The following is a 20,495-nucleotide window of genomic DNA, read 5'->3' on the forward strand; positions in this document are numbered from 1 at the left end:
AGGCGGCTGCTTCAGCCATCCTTATGACTGGGCTGGCCCTGGGAGCCCTGCAATATCTTTAAGTCCAGGGTCTTAAATTGCCTAACCCTATCGTGGAATCCAGTCCTGGGCCAGGGCTGCAATATCTTAAAGAATCAGGGGAACAAGACTTGCTGTCCAGACTCCCAACATGTTCATTCAAATGAACTGCCATATGCGGTGTGATAACAGAGAAGGCCCTACTCTGCCCTGTTGCACAGTAAACTTTGGCTGTTGATGGAACTGCTAGCAGGACCAAAGAGTTGCTTCTAATAGACAAGCCGCCCTTTAATGGTTGGATTTAATTTTAATATAAAGGTAAAGGTACCCCTGCCTGTACGGGCCAGTCTTGACAGACTCTAGGGTTGTGCGCTCATCTCACTCTAGAGGCCGGGAGCCAGCGCTGTCCGCAGACACTTCCGGGTCACGTGGCCAGTGTGACAAGCTGCATCTGGCGAGCCAGCGCAGCACACGGAACGCCGTTTACCTTCCCTCTGGTAAGCGGTCCCTATTTATCTACTTGCACCCGGGGGTGCTTTTGAAATGCTAGGTTGGCAGGCGCTGGGACCGAACAATGGGAGCGCACCCCGCCGCGGGGATTCGAACCGCTGACCATGCGATCAGCAAGTCCTAGGCGCTGAGGTTTTACCCACAGCGCCACCCGCGTCCCAATTTTAATATATGAAGTCCAAATATCTGAGTACTTGAAAATATGAGGAATCCTAAGTTCATTTTCATATTCAGCAGAAATATCCTGGCATGATATTACTGGAGAAATAAGTGGATCATCATCATCAGTGGGTCCAACCTTTTTTTGCATCTCTCGATATAAATATTGAGTCTGAAAGACAAGGCCACTTCCAATTTTAATATCAACTTTAAAGTACAGTTGTTGTATAAGAAGCAGCAGTCAAATGAAGTAACTGATAGTTTCCCCCCCAGAGATGCTATCAGTCAATGGAGTCAAAGGCAGATGAAAGACCAACACATGTGACATGCAGGTTTTTATAAATAAGATAATTAAAAAACAAAAGAGGGGTCAATTGTGCTATGTCCCTTGTGAAAGTCAGTTTTCATGGGGATAGAACCTGCTTCTCTTCAATCTATGCTGAACAACATTGTGTTGAGGGGACATCAAGAAGACTTACTGGGTCAGCATGTGGGCAGCTATCCCAGCCACTTTTCTTAAAGATGTACAGATACTATAAGTCCAGCAGTCAGCTGTCAACATTTCACTTGAATTAATTGTCATACACGAAGGGACCATAACTGGCACCTATCAAACTGCGTCAATATAGGAAAAAACCAGGCAATATCCTGTCTCCCCTTCTACTTTGCCTTGGTAAGTCTCTTAGTCAGAGTCGTAGCTGGGTGATCTTGCGCCCCTGGCAGAACCGCACAGATTGCGCCCCTCCCCAGTCACTGACAAATTAACTCTTCTTTCCGCCTCTCCTCTAACCCCCACCCCCACCCACTCAATTCACCCTCTATTTAAAACCTTTTCTTATGAGGCAATAATTGATATTTTTATTTTTAGGTATATTTATGGACATATTTTTAAGTCTTTTTTTGGGGGGGGCTCGTCTGCACCCCTGGCAGGGGCCCACGTCACCCCCCCTAGCTACAGCCCTGCTCTTAATAAGACATTCTACTTGTATTTCTATTTACTGCTTCATGAATCACAACAGGTGCTACCTGGGCCTCTTAAAGAGTGCCATTAAGCATATTTTCAAAATGTTAGCTCCATTTTGACATTGGAATTTGACCTCCACAGCTGGCTTTGTTTTCCAAAGTCCCTGCGTATCTGTCACCATGTATGTGCCTAGCTAACTGCCTCCTTGCTGTAAGATACTTAAAAAACTGAAATGAAAGAAAGGATGCTGTGAAAACCAGCCTCCTCTGCCCCGGTGAGACTTGTCCTCCTTGTGGTGGTCCAGAGGCCAGGTGCCAGGCAGATTTTGGCCCCAAGCTCTGGTCCTCATTGCACCCCTGTTGGGACTAGAACTAGTAGAGCACCGTGAATGCAATCTTAGGTTTAAGTGTCGTTTGGTTTGATTCAGAGGGCAGAGGGTCCCAACCTATTCTCCAATTTACTGCCTGCAAAGTTTCTGAGATGGAATAATATATGGCACTTTCAATCTGCCTCCAACCAGGCTCCATCTCCATCTGAAGAGTGCGAATCCCCCACAACATCTGACACGTCCACACAGGCTTCTCTCATGCACCGCCTTCATTCCATTACAACTTTCCACATCCATTTCTATCAAGTTCTCTGGCAAACTAAACAGATATGTACACTTGCTTTGAGTGAACACCCTTTTGTGGTAGTGAGTAAGTCAAACACCACTCCCTTAGAGTCTGGTGACATGCCTGACTAAGTTGCTCTAAATGCTGGTTTTTAAAGTTTTCCACCTCCAAGGAATTTTTTCCTGTTGACTCTTCTGCTGAGGAATCACAGCACATGGCAGAAGATTGGGGGTATGTTGTAGGCAGGGTACACCCTTGGTTAACCCGGAGCACTGGCAAGGCTCCCTGGCCCTTGCTGCCACACCAAACAAATGGAGTGTGTGCACTAGAAAGTCATCACATTCTCCTGCAACTGCACATTGCAAAAGAAGGTTGATAGTGGTCAGCAAGCTGCTTTTCAGATAAGCTTCCCACCATTTCTGACACTCACTCTGAGAAAACCCTGGCAAACTTCAGAGAACCACCAAGTCTTCCTTCAAACACAGTTTGAAAACCACCGTTTAAAAATATTGTTGCATATTCCCCTCTTCTCTGAGCAGTAGAGAAGTTTACAGGGTTGGGGAAAAGTACTGGAAATGGACCTAAAAGTTTATTATGAGGCATCTTGTTTTTGCTGGTTGAGAGATTGGATAACATTGGATAATACAGATGTATTGGATTTAGAGGGATTTGACGCGTATTTGTGGTACGATAAGGTTAAAATACATAGAGGTTTTTAAAATCACACTATTGGCGCTGTGGGTTAAACCACAGAGCCTAGGACTTGCCAATCAGAAGGTCGGCGGTTCGAATCCCCGCGACGGGGTGAACTCCCGTTGCTCGGTCCCAGCTGCTGCCAACCTAGCAGTACGAAAGGATGTCAAAGTGCAAGTAGATAAATAGGGACCGCTCTGGCGGGAAGGTAAATGGCGTTTCCGTGCGCTGCTCCGGTTTGCCAGAAGCGGCTTAGTCATGCTGGCCACATGACCCGGAAGCTGTACACTGGCTCCCTCGGCCAATAAAGCGAGATGAGTGCCGCAGCCCCAGAGTCAGCAAATTTATATTATATTGTATATGAAAGAATATTGTAAACATCTGAAAACGTTTGTAGCTTTGAGTTGAAATGTTTTGTAATGATAATATAAGGAACTGATTTACATTTAACAAGGGGAAATATAAAAATTAGAGAAGGTAAAAAAGTGGTTATAGAAATGCTAAGATTAAAGTAAATATATATGGAAGTCAGGAAGAGGGGTGGGAGGAAGTCGATGCTCTGGTAAGAGCGAGGTTTGAGTTTATTGATGTATGTATGGATATTGTGATTACAAAAATTGAAAATGTAATAATAATTTTTTTGAAAAAAGGAAACAGATATAATTTTTGAAACACTTGCTGTTTCACAAATATATGGGTGACAAGTAGCAGTACTTCTCTGTACGGCAGTATCCCATTCCCCAAAGCAGCAGCAGACCCTTCAAATCCTTCCTCCTCTGATATTTCTGACCAACAACCAAAAGTCACACTTTCCTCTCCTTTGGATACATTCCAATGTCCAAACTTTCTTTCAGCATCCGCTCATGCAGACGGAATTGACCCATTAGCCAGGAACCCCCCAAAATCAAATCCATAAATCAAGCACCTTCCACAAACAAATCTTTTAGAGAAACCCATCTGCTTGCAACTATTCTCCTCATAAGATGAGTTTCAATTGCCCAGATACTGCATTTTTATATTTCGATGCTATACATTCTGTTCTGTTGTCACACAGTATTTTATTCTCCAATGCTCATGTTTTCAGAATTCTAAGTTTGGTGCACATTAACAAAGTTGTCTGATTGAATTACCAAGAAGAACATAAAAGACTATTATACTTAGTGCCGCAGTTTGTTCACAAAGTGAAAAAACACAAACTCTGCAGGTTCACCAGCTATCTCTGGAGTGTACATGCAAGTTTCTCACCTCTTCTCGTGTTTTCCACAAGGCTCCCCACACCCCCCATATTTCAAAACCCTCCTCCAGGCAGTGATAACTAGCAGTGAACCCCAGGCGACTCCTGTCAGAAGGACAGACTCCAGCCAGAGCCCAACTTCAGAGTGACACCATGGCAGAACTGCCAGCCTAGACAGCAGCCCAACGCACTGAAGCACTGTTAGCTCCATGAAGTGACTTTTCTTCAGTTAAGTAGTATAGAAAACTCTTGCCCAGCTCTGCCTCCAGGGCCAAACGAGCTCAGACTCTGCAGTCCCCAGGCCCTGCAGGGCTGTTTGCTCACCCGTCTGTGGACGTCCTCCCCGCTGGCCTCATACTTCTGCTGCATGCGCTCCTCCAAGAAGTAGATGCGCAGCTTGAGGCTGAAGTTCTCCTTCTTCAAGTCATTGAGGTGCTGAGACAGAGTACGGTAGCCATTAGACATGGTGGGCGATCCATGGGGTGGAAATCTCCTCTCACCCCTTTTACTGCAGTAACATTGTGAAGCCGAGAAAAGAGGGGAAGCCCAGAGAAATGGGCTACAGCCACAAGGCCTGGGATGCCTATGGAGACATTGGGATGAGCTCAAAGCTCTGGGCGTCAGCTGCCCTTCAGCTCTGGGGCTGCTGCTCAACTCTGGGGCAGAGTGCAGTTCCATTTCTTTTTTTACCTCCAGGAGGTATTTGAGGAATCCTTGGCAGGCGCTCATCCTGCATGAACCCCTTCGCAAGTGGTGTAATCTGAGACAGGCTGTGGAGGGATCTGCAGCCGTCCCTCACCAACTGCAGGAGATTAGCAGCTCCGAGGGAAACAGGGCGACTAGGGCAGCCCCACTCGCTGCAGAGGGAGACAGAGAGATTGCGCCTGGGCCAGGTGTGGGATGAGTAACATGATCAAGGCACAGCACGACGGGGAAGGAGAGGAGAACCCCCTCAAATGCCACTGGAGATCTGGTTCCATCACATAATCCTGCATCTGAGGAAAGGAAAGAACTCTCCTCTCCCTTCCCTTCATGGGCCTAGTGAGCCCTAAAATTTCCAAGGCTCAGGTGGACCTCCAAACAAGGCCTGTGACCAGGGTTGCAAACCTTGCCAGTATTTCAGTGGCCCAGCAACTAATATAAACTGTCAGGTGAGCAGTAGTGAGGCCTGAAGAGCCAGAAAATCTGCAGTTTCCTTGGTACCCACTCAAATACACCAATATTGTTCCACCCTTCCAGGTTAAGATTCATTCCACAAGGTATGGGGTGGGGGGCAGAAATTATTAAAGCTTCCTCTAGACTGCTGCTATACTTCTCCCCACCTGGCAGTCAAACCATGCTGACCTCTCTGCAAACTTGGCAGACATTCTATTAGAAATTTGCAGGAGGATTGTACATTTGGGAAAGGACTGTGATGTATTCCGCAGGATAGCTCAAATCACAATAGATTCTGCTTGTTGCATAAGAATCCCATCGTCCATTAATCAGTGCTGGAAAAATGCAATATCTTCAAAACAAAAGCACTTCTACCTGGAGGGGAGAGAGATTTTTAGTCTTGCTGTTTCAGTCCCAGTAGAGGGAATTTCCAACAGACTCAGGGACAATATGTGGTTTGACTGTTTGGGGGCCATGCTTCCAGACTGCTTACCTTTTCAAAATCCCGCAGCGTTTGGGTCTGTGCTGTGGTGCTCTCGTCAAAGGCTCCTGGGAGGCGGCTCTCAACAAGGGCTGTCTCCAAGCCGCTCAGAACTTTGGGCTGCACCTGTACCATGGAGCAAGCCACATCCAAGTCCTCGGTGCTGGGCGTCTGCAGCAAAGGACCCGTGTTGAAGAAGCTCAAGATCTGTGGCTGGATCTGGCATCTCTGCTGCGTGGTATCAACAAAGGCTGGGGAGCAGCAAGGAGAGAGGTGCATTCAGACCATGGGGATCTCTGCGTCACAGCAAAACTTCATCACAACACCAGACAAAACCCTAGAGCACTGGCACTAGAAAGCCAGGAGATCAGAAGCGCATTCTCTTGCAAGTTCCTCTCTCATGCAGTCTACTTAAAATGGAAGGTACTTTCTGGCCAAGGCAGGGGTTACACGGGAGTAGGGTCAAGGGTTGGCATGGCTGGGCATCTGCCAACGAAGAGTCCCCTGAACCTGCTGCCTTGAGAAGGAGCCAACATTTGTTTCACACTTGCATTACAAAGACAGGAAAACAAAGAAAGAACTCATAGGAATGGAGGATGGAGATATCACAGCACTGAACAAGGTATGAAAAATGGCAGTAGATATGATCCAAGCCACACAGCACCTTCCCTTTAAGTGGTGGTGGGGAGGGTCATCAGGGGAGAAATATAACTAATGGGGAACATGATAGAGATTCATGAAAAGTATGTCTGTTGATAAGGTGAAAAAAGTATCTGTAGAACTCTTGAGTTTCCCAAAGAAATAGAATCAGATTAAGGGCTGACAAAACAAAGTCATTTGTTTCTTTTTTACATAATGCATTAGTAATTTATGGGATCTGATGCCACAAAATGGCTTTAAAATTTACTAGACACTGAGGCTGACAAATGCACAGAGGTCAGTTGTGATCCTGGCTAAAGCCACCAAGTTTGGTGTCCATGTACCAGGGAATTCCAGCTTGAGGGGGGGCAGGACTGCTGTCATCATGCCATCCTGGTCCAATTCCCAAAATCATTTGGTTGGCCACTGCTGGAAAAGGATCTTAGATCACTTGATTCATCCTGCAAGCATGTTCTCCTTATACTCCTATAGAGACAGGGAGGCAGGAAAGGAGCTACAGGGCCTTTTTAGGGATGGCCTGTTCCACAGAGTGGTCCACTGGCCTGGAATGCTTTTCCTACAATATGTTGCATGTTCTTCAAAACCCTCATTCCTATAATGAAGCTCCCTTTGAGGAGCAGTTTATTCTCCTCGTCGGCTGGGGTGTGCTGTCTTATAGGAAGCCATAGATGGCAGGCTTCCACAGGTCTCACCAGGCCAGAAAGGGTGCGAGTACCAGCAAATGGCACTGGCAAGTCTGGCTATATGCTTAACCCCACAGAGCTAGAACCAGCAGATCAAAGCATAGCCCAAGTGGGGCAGACCTTACCCATCATCACGTGTCCAGTTCTAGGAACCATCTTGCCCTTAGACTCCTCCCTGCACAGAAAATGGCAAATGTAAATGAACAGTGTTCAAGCTCATGGAAGCACCAACAGAGCAAAATTTCCCTTCTTGCAAAGTTTGCTCACAAATCACATTAATTCAAGAAATCCCCTCACATTTTATCCTAAGTGTTCAAACATTACGGCTGTGATAGTTCATTGGCTATTTTGTTGCTCCAGTTCCTTCCCTTCGGGCTAATAGGCTGCTTTTGAAGACTAATTTTGCCCCTGGTATGGTGATGGGGAGCAGTCCTGCTTGGGGGAAATTTCTGGAAAATGGCACATGAAGAGGAACAGCCTCTTGCGCCAGAGATTCCAAACCAGCAGCTAAGAGAGACAGGAAGCATTCGGATTGCCAGAAACGTTCATGGAGTGGGTGTTGTCTGCCTCTCACCTGCATTCAGGGCTGACCCACAAACGCCCTCATGTCAAGGAAAGTGTGTCCAGAACCCTCTGCCGCTGGAGTCTCACCAGAAACAGGACTTACTGTTGAGAGTTCATGTTTCAGGTCAAAACTATCCAATTATCACTTTCTGGAACTATTTGGGAACTGGAACAGAGGCATCTTTGGAAATTCATCTTTATCTAAATTTTGCTAATGCAATTTCTACTACTGCCAAACTTTACATGTCTACCTAGAAGTAAGCCCCATCGAGCTCAGTGGGACTTACTCACAAGTAAGTGGGTATCCGATTGCAGCCTAAATAGCACTACCTTGGACAAGCATAACTTCTCAGTTTCAAATTAAGTTCGTTAGTGATTACCATAGACCAGGGGTTGGCAAGGCTTACTGGGCATGGTCTGGATCACTCCTGCGGAGATCCTCCGTGGGCCGGGCCGGCACAGCGTGACGCCAGGAGAATCCCGGAATTAGCCAATCACGTGCGGCCCATTATGTAAATAATGTATATAAAGCAGACATTCTGGGGGAAACTCCATTCCTCCTCACCACTATGAGCTGAATAAAGAGCATGAAATCCACTCTTGACTCCAAGTATATTTCACGGGCGATGAAAGAGGGATCCCGCTGAGCTGACCGCCACACACAGCACTGCAGCACCGCCACCTGCCGCATCGCTGCCTCGCACCGTGTATCCAGGCTTCAGCTCTGGGCCCCAAGGAATGGCAACCGACAGCAGCTTCTCGCTGTTCAACCCAGCATCCGGAGACTGGGAAGCGTATGCCTCCCATTTCACCTTCCTCCTAGAAGCCAAAGGGGTCACCACCGAAGAAGACGCCAAAAAGAGGGCGATATTCTTAAGTGTCTGAGGAGAGGAGACATTCAAAATCGCCTGGGCTCTCCTTGTGCCTGAAGACGTCGCTACTGTTCCTTACAAAACAATAATGGAACGGCTGAAGGGGCACTTCTCGCCGCAGCCCTTGGTGGTGGCTTGTTGAAATGCCTTCTACGCAAAGCGGCAACCCCTGGGAAACCATAACTGGGTTTGTTACCTCCCTCCGCCAAGCCGCCCAGTTCTGCAACTTCACAGAGTTGGAGAACATGCTTCATGGCTGCCTCGTCGGTGGCCTGAAGGATGAGAAGCTGCAACGACGCCTCTACGCCAAGAAGCACCTAACGTTCCAGGTTGCTCTGGAGGAGGCCCTGGCAACTGAAGCTGCCGAGAGGACGACGCAAGAGGCACAGCCGAGCCTGCCACCCCAATCGAGGGTCCACCACAAAAACTTCGCCGACGACTCAGGATCCGACAGGGAGGAGGTGCACCGAGTTCTGCGGCGCACTCAAGCAGCGCACAGATCACAGCTGCCTCAACGAGAAGGAGGGAACTGCGCAAGCTGCAGGGAGAGTCACGAGAGGAGGACCTGCCGTTTCCGCAACTCAGAGTGCAGGCAGTGCAGAAAACTGGGACACATTGTCCAGGTGTGTCGCCAGGCATAGGATGACCGATCCAAGAGCCCAGGTCCCGGGGCCCAACGCACCAAGGCAACTCACAGAGATCACGGACTGCCAGGTATACCAGTTGCCCCACCCCAACATAGAGAAAATTCATGTAGAGGTACAGATAGAGGGGGCCCAGTGCCACATGGAGCTTGACATGGGTTCAACTCTATCCATAATCTTGGCAAGGACCTTAAGAAAACTGTGCCCTACTGGGGGTCCCAAACTCAGACCAGCCCCATTCACCCTCCGGGACTTCCAGAAACGTAAGATCCCCACAATGGGGGTGGGGACCTTTAGGGTGCAATATTGAGGGCGGACGCGGCAACTGAACTTGCTTGTGGTCAAGGGCCCCTATGTTAGCTTACTGGGATTGGCATGGTTTGGACCACTGGGGCTCGCCGTCACTGGGGTGAACCACACTAGCTTACCAGTTGACGTGGACACCATATGCAAGGAATTTCCGGGGGTTTTTGATGGGAAATTGGGACAGTATACAGGCCATTGCCCTACACCTGACCCCGCAGTACGACCTGTCAGGCTCAAGGCCCGCCGGGTCCCGTTCACCTGAAACCCTGTATAGACAAAGAATTGACCGGCTCGTGGAGCAAGGAGTGCTACAGCCCGTGCCTAATGCCCCCTGGGAAACCCCAATCATCACACCCGTCAAGCCTAATGGTTTGGTCTGCATCTGCACAGACTACAAATGTCCCATAAACAAGGCCCTCACGGCCCACGCATACCCAGTGCCAGTGGTCAGCCATGTCCTCGCCACCCTGGCTGGGTCAAAAATTTTTGGCAAGCTGGACTTGGCCCAAGCCTATCAACAGCTGCCAGTGGATGAGGCCACAGCAGAGGCACAGCCTATTGTGACGCACAGAGGAGCGTTCAAGGTAAAGCGGCTGCAATTTGGTGTCAGTGTTGCACCAGGCACATTCCAGAATCTAATGGACTCTCTCCTTAAAGGGATTCCTGGCGTCACCCCCTTCTTCGATGATGTGTTGATTGCCGGGCCCACATCAGAGGAGTTTGAGGACCGCCTCCGCACCGTTCTGCACCGTTTCCAGACAGTGGGTCTCAAGGTGAAGCGGGAAAAGTGTATACTAGGAGTGCCTCAGGTGGACTTTCTGGGATTTATGGTGGATGCAGAAGGGGTCCACCCGACTGGGGACAAGGTACAGGCCATTTGTGATGCCCCAGCACCGAAGGGCAAGACTGAACTTCAGGCCTTCTTGGGACTATTGAACTTTTACCATGCCCCCCCCATAAGGCGGTGGTAGTGGAGCCCCTACACAGACTCCTGGACAAGCGCGGCCCCTTGGGTGTGGGGCCAGTGCCAGGAAGCCACATTCGAGGCAGACAAGGACTTGCTCATCTCAACCTCGGTCTTGGCACACTTCGACGAGAGGCTGCCGGTGGTGCTAGCCTTACCCTACGGAATCGGCGCTGTCCTGGGACACCAGCTCCCGGATGGAAGAGAGGTGCCGGTAGCATACTTTTCCCAGACACTCGCCGCAGCCGAGTGGAACTACTCGCAAATCGACAATGAGGGTCTGGCAGAGTGCATGGTGTGGACCACCAAGGACACCCTCCGCCGCATGACGCAAGGGGATTGGGAGTACCGCCTTGCCACATTCCTTCTAGCACAGGACAGCACCCCCAGCTCAACGACTGGCCAGAGCCCCGCTGAACTATTAATGGGCCGGCGCCTTGCAATCAGACTGGACTGTCTTCACCCCAACAGAGCTCAGGATGAGGTGGTGGTTGGGGAAGGCAGGAACCCCCGGACTTTCGTGGCCCAGGATCCAGCATAAACAAATAATTTTGGGTACTTGCCACAGTCACCGGGGTCACTGGCCCCGTGTCGTACGAGGTGCTAACGGAGAGAGGGGCCATGCTGCCACTGCCACTGCGACCAGATACGGTGACAATTCCCAGGAGAAAACCAGGAGGAGGACAGGTCAGAGGAGTCCCAAGGAAACAGTGGGGCAGTGAGGCCCGTAGAGCAGGAGGGGCCAGCAGGGGAGGCAGAATCAGTAAATACAGAGAGGACCCGCGAGGCCGAAAGGACACCGGAACCAGAGCCAAGACTGAGCGAGCCGGTTGCGCCAGACCAAACAGGCCCATCACAGCCAGCATCCTTGGAACACGAGCCAGAACCCGAACCCCGGACCAGGGAACACCCCAGGCCGCAACGCACACGTAGACCGCCGGCGTACCTCGAGGACTATGAATGCGACCTCCTGGGCAGGACTGGAACTTAGAGGGAAGGAGTTCAATAGGATCCAAAATGCAGCAGTCTGATTGGTCCTAGAACAATAGGATCCAGAATGCAGCAGTCTGATTGGTCCACAGGAGCCACCCAATCCAGCTCCAGGTGGAAGTTAATCTGCAACCTGATTGGCCTACAGGAGAATCCCGGAATTAGCCAATCACGTGGGGCCCATTGTGTAAATAATGTATACAAAGCAGACATTCTGGGGGAAACTCCATTCCTCCTCACCACTACGAGCTGAGCATGAAATCCACTCTTGACTCCGAGTATATTTCAGCTGCCAAAAGGTCAGCAGCCAGATGAGAAAGTCAGGATGGCACCTTCTGCAGAATCAATTTAGCTCCATTAGATGCTCAAATTCCCTGCTTTTCACAGAAGAGCAGTTAGCTGCCAAGGAAGCAGGAGAAATGCAGTTATCCCTGGGGAGAGATGCTCCAATGAGGTCGGGTTGCAATCAATAGGGACATATTTTGAGAAGCAGGGCAGGGAGAAGCCCTTAAACCATGATCTGAATACTTCACCCTTTTCTAGATGACTCTGTGCAACCCAATGGCCAGGCTTCCCTTACCATAAGGTGACGGAGGGCAGAAGGACTCCTTCTTGCAGAGGAAATTAAACTACGGAGTTGGCATGAGCAAAGAAGTCAGGAAGGCTGACTGTTATGGGATAGCTCCATAAAACACACCCGCTGCAACTGTGATACATTACACAAATAGGGAAATGTTGACTTATGCAGTTTCACAATTTTATTTTGAAACAAAATTTAAAAATTCCTTCCAGTAGCACCTTAGAGACCAACTAAGTTTGTTATTGGTATGAGCTTTCGTGTGCATGCACACTTCTTCAGATACCTGCCAACCTAGCAATTCGAAAGCACGTCAAAGTACAAGTAGATAAATAGGTACCACTCCGACGGGAAGGTAAATGGCATTTCCGTGCGCTGCTCTGGTTCGCCAGAAGCGGCTTAGTCATGCTGGCCATATGACCCGGAAGCTGTACGCTGGCTCCCTCGGCCAATAAAGCGAGATGAGCACCGCAACCCCAGAGTCAGCCATGACTGGACCTAACGGTCAGGGGTCCCTTTACCTTTACCTTTAAGGTGCTACTGGAAGGATTTTTTTTACTTTGTTTTGACTATGACAAACCAACACAGCTACATACCTGTAACTAATTTTATTTTGTTATGCTGCAGAATCTGGAATTATGTGTATTTTGTATTTCAATACTTTAAAAATATTAGATGTTACAGGAAAGCACAGAGGTAATAGGAAAATGAAGAATCATTGAGGGCTTTATTGTGTACAAAGAGGCTTTCCTTTTTATCTTTCTCACATCCTCTGAAATTCTTGTGCAGAGCTGCCCTCTTTTCCACATATCAGGAAGACCAATCCTATCCTTCTGCTACAAGCCATTATGTCAGGACTAACATCAGCACCACACAGATGCCGTCCTATGGCCAGCTAGTGGCAGAGCCATCACCTCAATCGCTGCAGAAACCAAAGCAAGTGTAGCAAAGACAACAGAGAGTCCCTTCCTGACGACGAGGTCCCTGCATACCAACCAAGCCTCCATTAGCCTTCTATGGAAGACACCAACGGACATGTGGCAATGGCAGAATGCCAGAATGACATCACCCTTCCCAGCTCACATCCTGTATTCCCTTCTTACATATAAGGCGCAAGCACATTCCCAGGAATGGGCAACAGGACCTCCCACATCAGAGGCCTCCCATGACCCTCTGGCCACTTCCCTTCTTTGGGAAAATTGCCTGCTTATTCCTACCTTCTACTTCCTCTATTTAACCTGCTCTAGGACCACAGGAGGACTTGAACACTTATCCTGCAACTGCCAAGTTGACTGAGGAGCCACCAGTGAGGGATCTTGCTCACAGCTTCTTTGGAATCTCAAGTGTGTAATGTCTACCAGACCATCCTTAATCCTGTGCTTGCTAATATAATCAAAGAACTCTTATTAATATAATCGGAGTACTGAGGCAGGAGCTACTTTTGCAGAAGCCATGCTGATTCTTCTTCAGCAAAGGTTTGTTCTATATACTTAATATATATATTTTAAAATGCACCCCTTATTTTCAACTTTGGGGGGAGCAAAGTTTGTACTCCTTTTTGTTCTCTTTATTTGGACAATACCTCCATTTTCTGAAAGACCTTTTACAGGGGCTGCAAACAGCTTCCTTGACTCTTCTTATTAACTACACTGACATCCCCCCCCCAATCTTTGATATATGCTGCAGCTAAGTTTCTTTTATCATTGTTTTGAAAAACCTGCAAGCATCCTGGAGAAAATGTGACACTTTTGAAAAACCACACAGAAGAAATACAAATAACCTACAGGATAACCAGACATAAACAATAAAGAGGTTCTTACCAGTTGTAGAAGAGGGAATTTGGGATGGTGTGGCTTGTCATACACCTGTCCCAAACCCCTCTTTTATATAACTGTTCTAAGCACAAGGCCCAGATCTTCTTCTCCTTTGCACCTGAGAACTGTAACCAATGCCCTCCCCCCAGCCCCAAATATAACCCCATCAGACTTTACTGGGTCAGTCCCAATTTTGATGCCATTCCATGTTTTCATGAATGAATCACTTTAATAAAGGAGGAGCCAATACATATCAAAGTTATTATAAAATATAAAATAAGCATGGGGATGGAGTTGACAGGCAAAAAAAAACCATATTTATCATAGAATGAAGAAATGGAATGACAATAAGATAAGATTAAATTAAACTGAAAAAGAACAGGACTGATTTATTACTTATAGATGAGAATCAAATACATAATTATAGCATGGAGGCTAAACAGTTCAGCAAAAAAAGTTGCCAAGAAGGATTTAAAGCTTATGGCACATAATAAAATGAACATCCTTTACAGTTTACTTGATAAAATACTGCCTGCCATATGAACAGTATTTAATTATTATTTTAGCATTTCCAACTACTTTCCACTTAAATGTCTACAAGACAGCTCACAACAATATATACACTAAAAACAATGGGTAAGCACAGAAAACAAAAATTAGAGCAGCTGAGAGTGCTAAGCAGCATCCAAGCCGCCTTCCTGTCCTTGGGGGTCACTGAATGGGCCCCTGCTTCACAGGTGAAGGCTTTTTTGGGGGGGTCACAAATAAGCTTTTTCATTCTGTGCCTTCACTGTGAGGAGGGAGTTTCACTGGTGAATCTTTCTCCCTGAAGAAATGGGAAAAGCACCCCTGGAAGAAAAGCCTTGCCTCCAGCTGGGTTCCTTCACTTGGTTCAAAGGATGCCTCTGACGCCTCCTCATCCCCCAGCAAATGGGGCCCTTCTCCAGCAGAGCCCAGCCCAACGCCTCCTCTCTGGGGTGCAAGCCCTCCCTGGATGCTCCCTGCCGCTGTTCCAGGGGGCTTGAAATGCAGCCTTTCCGAGGGATGGGCTGCGGCCAGGGCAAAGAAGAGTACAAGCCAGCTGTCCCAAGGCAGCCTCTTCTGCAGATGCTCTTCTGTGACTGTCGGGCATTAAGAGTCACAGCGCCAGCAGCTCAGGCCACAAGGGAAGAGAGTTGTGCAACCCAGTAAGAGATGCCCACTCACTGCAGGGAACCCTAAAAGGCACAAGCAGGAAGAAGCCCACAAAGCACACCAATGTCTATTATCACAAATGGGGAAAGTCCTACTTACCCCTTCTGCCAGCCCCCTTTGGCTCAGGTCATGGACTGGTGATGAGCCAGGAAGAAGACATGGAGAAAGGGCTTCCCGCCAGACCTGCCTGGCTCACCGTGAGGCCCTCCCTTTGCACAGGACTTTCTTCTTGCAAGAAACTAAGCGGGAGGGAAGCCTGAAGCAACAACTGCCCCCTTCAGCAACACACACAGGCATGCAGCCTGGAAGGGAAGGAAGTGCTGCCTGCAGAATCCAGAGGCTGAGCCTCCCCAGCGACTGCCTGGCACCGTGAAGTCAGCAGCCCCATGGAGGGGGAGCCCAGGCAGGCAGAGGTGGAAAAAGCAGCAGGCAGCTCCTTGGGTCAGGCGGAGGAAAATAAGAAAAAGGCTCTTCCTGCTTTATCTAAGCCCAAACGGCTGGGCACTGACTGGCCAAGGGGCTTTTGACCACTTTAACATCACAGAAAGCCCTGGGTGAGCAGGCTGAATTATTCAGCTCCTGGTAGATTCAGCTTTAAAGACTGCTGCCAAGAGCCCCAGTGTGGAGAGGATCCTTTTAGAAAATATCGGATGAAGCCTGCCGCTGCTCTTTCCCTGCCCTCTTGTCCTCTGCAGAGAGACAGCTGCTCCTCTGGGCTCTGGGGAAGGGGTTCTTCTCAGTCTCAGCTGCATTTATGGCTCCTGTGGTCCCGCCCTGAACCGCAGAAGCATTACAGGCTAAGTGAGATTTCAAAGGGCAGAAGACCATTAGTGAAGTTGCATCCTCAGAAAGTGACTGGGGGGCACAAAATAGCTGCTCCATGGGAGAAGATAAGTGAATCAGTCTCCCTGAAAATTAGCAGCACAGGCTGAAATTCAGGGTGGAGGGACCATGAGGGCGGGGTTGCTTAACCCTTTCCTTCCTGAAAAGAGCTCTGCTACCAGGCTCCCTTCTGGCTTAAAAGGGGAAATAACAGCGGCAGCTGGTGGGTGCTGGACCTGGTAGGGCAACTAGGAGGTCATATAGGCAGGGGTGGTGGAAAGGGGAAAGTTGCCACCCAGAACTGTTAACAAGGGTTGCCATAAACGCCCAGAGCTATGAGAAAAGGTCCTCCTGCTTCTTCACTTCTAGACCTACTTTCCAGAATATGGAGTAACATTGTGGGACATTTATTGGATCTGGGAGAACAGGGTAAAAGCCACGGCTTGGCCCTCAAGTGAGGCCTTTGGCCAGTCATTGTCTCTCAGCCTCACCTACCTCACAGGGTCATTGTGAGGATAACATGGGAAATGGGAAACCAGGAGGGCCACCTTGAGCACTTTGGAGGAAAGGTGGGGTATAAGGGGAAAGGAGTCATAGAATCATAGAATTGTAACGTGGGAGGGGATCCCAAGCAGCTCAGCTGGTCCAACCCTCTGTGATGCAGGCATCTCAACTACAGGAGAGCCCACAACCTCTAAACAGTACCACCAGAAAGCTCTTCCAGATGTTCAGTTGGACTCTCCTTTCTTGTATAGAGCATTGCAACAATCTATTCTGGAAGTTACCAGAGCATGGCGTCACCACAGCCACGTCTTTCTAAAAGGGGCGAGAGATGGTGAAGCAGTCAGAGCTCGAAAAAGGCCCTCCTAGTCACCAAGGCCACCAACTGAATCCAGCAACATCCCCAAGCTGCGAATCTATTCCATCCAAGGGAGTGCAACCCTGTCCATGACCGGATGTCTCTCCACCTCCTGGGACACTAAAGACCTCCATCTTTTCAGGATTCAGCTTCAACATATTGCCCACATCCAGGACATCAATGCCTCCAAGCACTGGTCTGATTTGTTTGCACAAAGTCTGCAGAGAGTTTGTCCACCTTTGGTGCCCACCCAGCACTCAACTCTCACCTGTGGTTACTAGAAGCTGTCGGCACGGGACAGCGGACACACCCCGGGAAACGGCATTGACTGGCCAGCTGAAGCAGTTGAGGGGAGTTGAGGGGTCTGAAACCCTTGGTGAGTTAGGGATTTCCATGAAGGCCAAGAGAGGACCCAACAGTCAAGAAGGTGGTTTCTGCACATGCTGTAGAGGGAAGTGAGGAGCAGATCTAGGAGAAAGAACACTCTGACCTTAAACCTTTGCTGCCTTGCAGGACATCTCCAGGAGAAGAAACGCTCAGGGGTCAACCCTACACAAAACTGGAGCAGAGGCCCTAAGACGGTTAGATGGCTCCCTGTACGCCTCCTTCCAGCAACCGCTGCAGTCCACCTGGTGCCAAACATCTTGCTCCGCTTTCCTTTAGGCCCCATCAGCGAGGCTGAGAGAGGGGGTTTGCCATCCGGGCAGCCCAGGACCTCCAGACACTGTCCCCAGGCTTGCACCCCAGGGAGGTCGCACTCCCTTGTCTCTCCAGACAGATGGATGCCAACAACATTCTGATTTGTTTGCAGGGAGGTCAGATCCTGCCTTGAGCAACTATTACCCCGCATTTTCCAGGGCATTTTCTCGTCTATCTCCTTACTGCAAAAAGTCTGATTATGAGGGGAAGGGGGTTTGTTGTATAAGAGCCTGCAGTCAACTTCCACTGTGCCGGGATGTGGGTGAATTCCACCCCAAACCAGCAACCATCTGGCTGTGCCTGTGAAACGGGGTCATGAAGCCGGGTACCAGCTTGGGCGCTTCCTGGGATTTTCTTTCAGGTTCACACGCCGCCGCCCGGGAGCAGAAGCCCCGGGAAGAGGCCGAGCGGGGTAAGAGGCCACCATCCCCGTGCGCCCCTCTCGGGATCCCCCTGGCGCGCGGGCGCAGCAAAGAGCCTCCGCGGAAAGGGAGCGCGCAGCAGCCCGAGAAGAAGAGGCGGGGGGGGGGGAGTGCCGCTGGCAATGACCATTGTACCACACGACCCTCCGGGCGGCGCCAGGCCGAGGCTGCCCAAGGCCGCCCGCTTCCTCCCCGGGGCGCCCTCTGCTCTTGAGCAAGGCCCCGGCCCCCGGGGCTGCGCTGTCTGGCCCGCTGCGCGCTGGAGCTGCGCCGCCCCAGGCCCGGGGCGCCCCCAGGCCGCCGCCGCCGCCTTCCCTCCGCGGCCTCGCACCCTCCGGCGCGCCGCGACCCCGAGCCGCCTCCCCGCGACGGCGCGTACCTGCTCCCTCCGGGATGCCGTCGCCGAGCCGCGCGCTCCCGGAGCCGCCTCCAGCTGACCCGCGCGCAGCCGCGGCGCCGTCTCGGCGGAACGAAGGGGCTGCCGCAAGGAGGACCGAGAAAAGGAGCGCATCTCTTCCGAGAGACAGAGGAAACCTTCGGAGCAGCCGCAGAAAACGAGCCGGGCCTTTGCCAGGTCGGCGGGATGCGAAGCGCCTTGCGCTGCCTCCGTCACGGGGCGCCTCCAGAATGGAGTTTCCTGGGCCAGCACACAAGGTTTTGCAGCAGCCACGTGAGGACATGAAAACACAACAAACAAACAAACAAAACACATTTATGGTTTTGGTTTTTGGTACATTTAATACGATTTCCCACTTGAGAAGTAAAAAATAACCATTTTACATCTGCAGCCACTGCTGGTATAGAAGCTTGCCAGCACATTTGTCTGTGGGAGAATCATGGCATCATAGAATGGTAGAATTGGAAGGGATCCAAGGGTCATCTAGTCCAACCCCTTGCGATGCTGGAATCTCAGCTAAAGCGACCCTGACGGAGGGCCATCCAACCTCTGCTTCGAGGAAGGGGAGTCCACCACCTTCCATCCCACTGTTAAACAACCCTTACAGACAAAAAGTTCTTCCTGATGTTGAGTCGGAATTTCCTTTCTTGTAACTTGAAGCCATGGGTTCGAGTCCTACGCACCAGAGAAGGAGAAAACAAGCATGTTCCCTCTTCCATGTGACAGCCCTTCAGATACAATATTGGAAGGTGGCTCTCCTATCTCCTCTCAGTCTCCTCCAGGCTGAGCATATCCAGCTCCTTCAACCGTTCCTCATCAGGCTTGATCATCTTGGTCGCCTTTCTCTACATACGTTCCAGCTTGTCAACATCCATGGGTGTAAGTGGGGGGGGCAGCTGCCCCTCATCAAGTAAATAAATAAAAATACTGAATTAACTGAACAATTGTGACACCGATAACTCGGTTCTGCCCCCTCCCAACATAAATCCTGGCTACACCCATGTAACAGCCTTCTTAAATTGTGGTGTCCAGAACTGAACACAGTATTCCAGGTGTGGTCTGACCAAGGCAGAATCGAGTGGTACTATTACTTCCCTTGATCTGGACACTTGATTTCTATTGATGCAGCCTAGAATAGCATTTGCTTTTTTTGCTGCTTCATCACACAATGGACTCATGTTCAGCTTGTAGTCCACCAAGACCCCAAGGTCCTTTTCACATATACTGCTAGTCAGCCAGTGGTCCCCTGGCTGCCCCACTGCTTCTGCTGCCACTAGAACCCCACCCTCCATGCAGCATTGTTGTGAGAAGATAAGTGACAATGGCTTGCTCTCCTTTTGCCAAGTTTCAGCAAGGGGGGGCAGGGGGCACATTCCTGTTTCACTTCAGGTGGCAAAGTGGAGTGGGCAGGCCCTGGAGGCATGGGAGAAGACAGAGGAGCCTGGGAGATGTGGCTCAGTAGATTGTGGTCCTTTTCTTCGCATTGCAGTGTCTTGGATTCTCACGCCACGTTCCTACATGTGACTCTTCTGAGCATTCTAAACCTTTCCCAGTATAGCCTGGGATTATTTAGTAGGCGATGCTGGGGACTGGAACTGGGAATTCCACCGTCTGCAGACAAAATGGGGAGATCCTCCTGGAAGGCATGGACAGTGAAGAGGTAGCTTTGTTGCCTTCAGTCCCAACCACTAGGTCAGGGGTCAGCAACATTTTTCAGCCGTGGGCCTGTCCACTGTCTCTCAGGCCATGTGGTGGGCCAGACTATATATTTTTTTTGGGGGGGGGGGAAATGAACGAATTCCTATGCCCCACAAATAACCCAGAGATGCATTTTAAAGAAAAGGACACATTCTACTCATGTACAAACACGCTGGTTCCCGGACCGTCCCTGGGCCAGATTGAGAAGGTGATTCAGCCGCATCCGGCCCACGGGCCTTAGGTTGCCTGCCCCTGTACTAGGTATTCTGCAACCTACTTTCAAATATGTTCAAATATATAAAAGGATGTCACATAGAGGAGTGAGAAAGGTTGTTTTCTGCTGCTCCAGAGAAGCGGACACGGAGCAATGGATCCAAACTACAAGAAAGAAGATTCCACCTAAACATTAGGAAGAACTTCCTGACAGTAAGAGCTGTTCGACAGTGGAATTTGCTGCCAAGGAGTGTGGTGGAGTCTCCTTCTTTGGAGGTCTTTAAGCAGA

At 49.8% G+C, this 20,495-nt stretch overlaps 1 protein-coding gene across 5 annotated transcripts in view; it reads right to left on the bottom strand.

Moving 5' to 3' along the window:
• Positions 1 to 15,332, bottom strand: part of PDE4DIP (phosphodiesterase 4D interacting protein) — a 91,440-nt gene extending 76,108 nt beyond the window's left edge. Inside the window, exons 1-4 of one of the 5 annotated variants that reach the window (XM_083621354.1) lie at positions 15,196 to 15,332; positions 7,297 to 7,346; positions 5,841 to 6,079; positions 4,517 to 4,627 (exon numbers count right to left, since the gene is read on the bottom strand). In XM_083621354.1, the coding sequence (XP_083477480.1) occupies positions 4,517 to 4,627; positions 5,841 to 6,079; positions 7,297 to 7,327 (381 nt within the window). In that variant the 5' untranslated portion in view covers positions 7,328 to 7,346; positions 15,196 to 15,332. Of the gene's footprint in view, positions 1 to 4,516; positions 4,628 to 5,840; positions 6,080 to 7,296; positions 7,347 to 11,467; positions 11,554 to 15,195 lie in introns of those variants that run through there. The other 4 variants (XM_083621357.1, XM_083621355.1, XM_083621356.1 and 1 more) reach the window with 4 other exon arrangements.
• Positions 15,333 to 20,495: the final 5,163 nt, after the last annotated feature.

The sequence above is a fragment of the Podarcis filfolensis genome (genome assembly GCF_964270895.1).
Source record: "Podarcis filfolensis genome assembly, chromosome: 6".
In the NCBI taxonomy this organism is placed as follows: Eukaryota; Metazoa; Chordata; class Lepidosauria; order Squamata; family Lacertidae; genus Podarcis; species Podarcis filfolensis.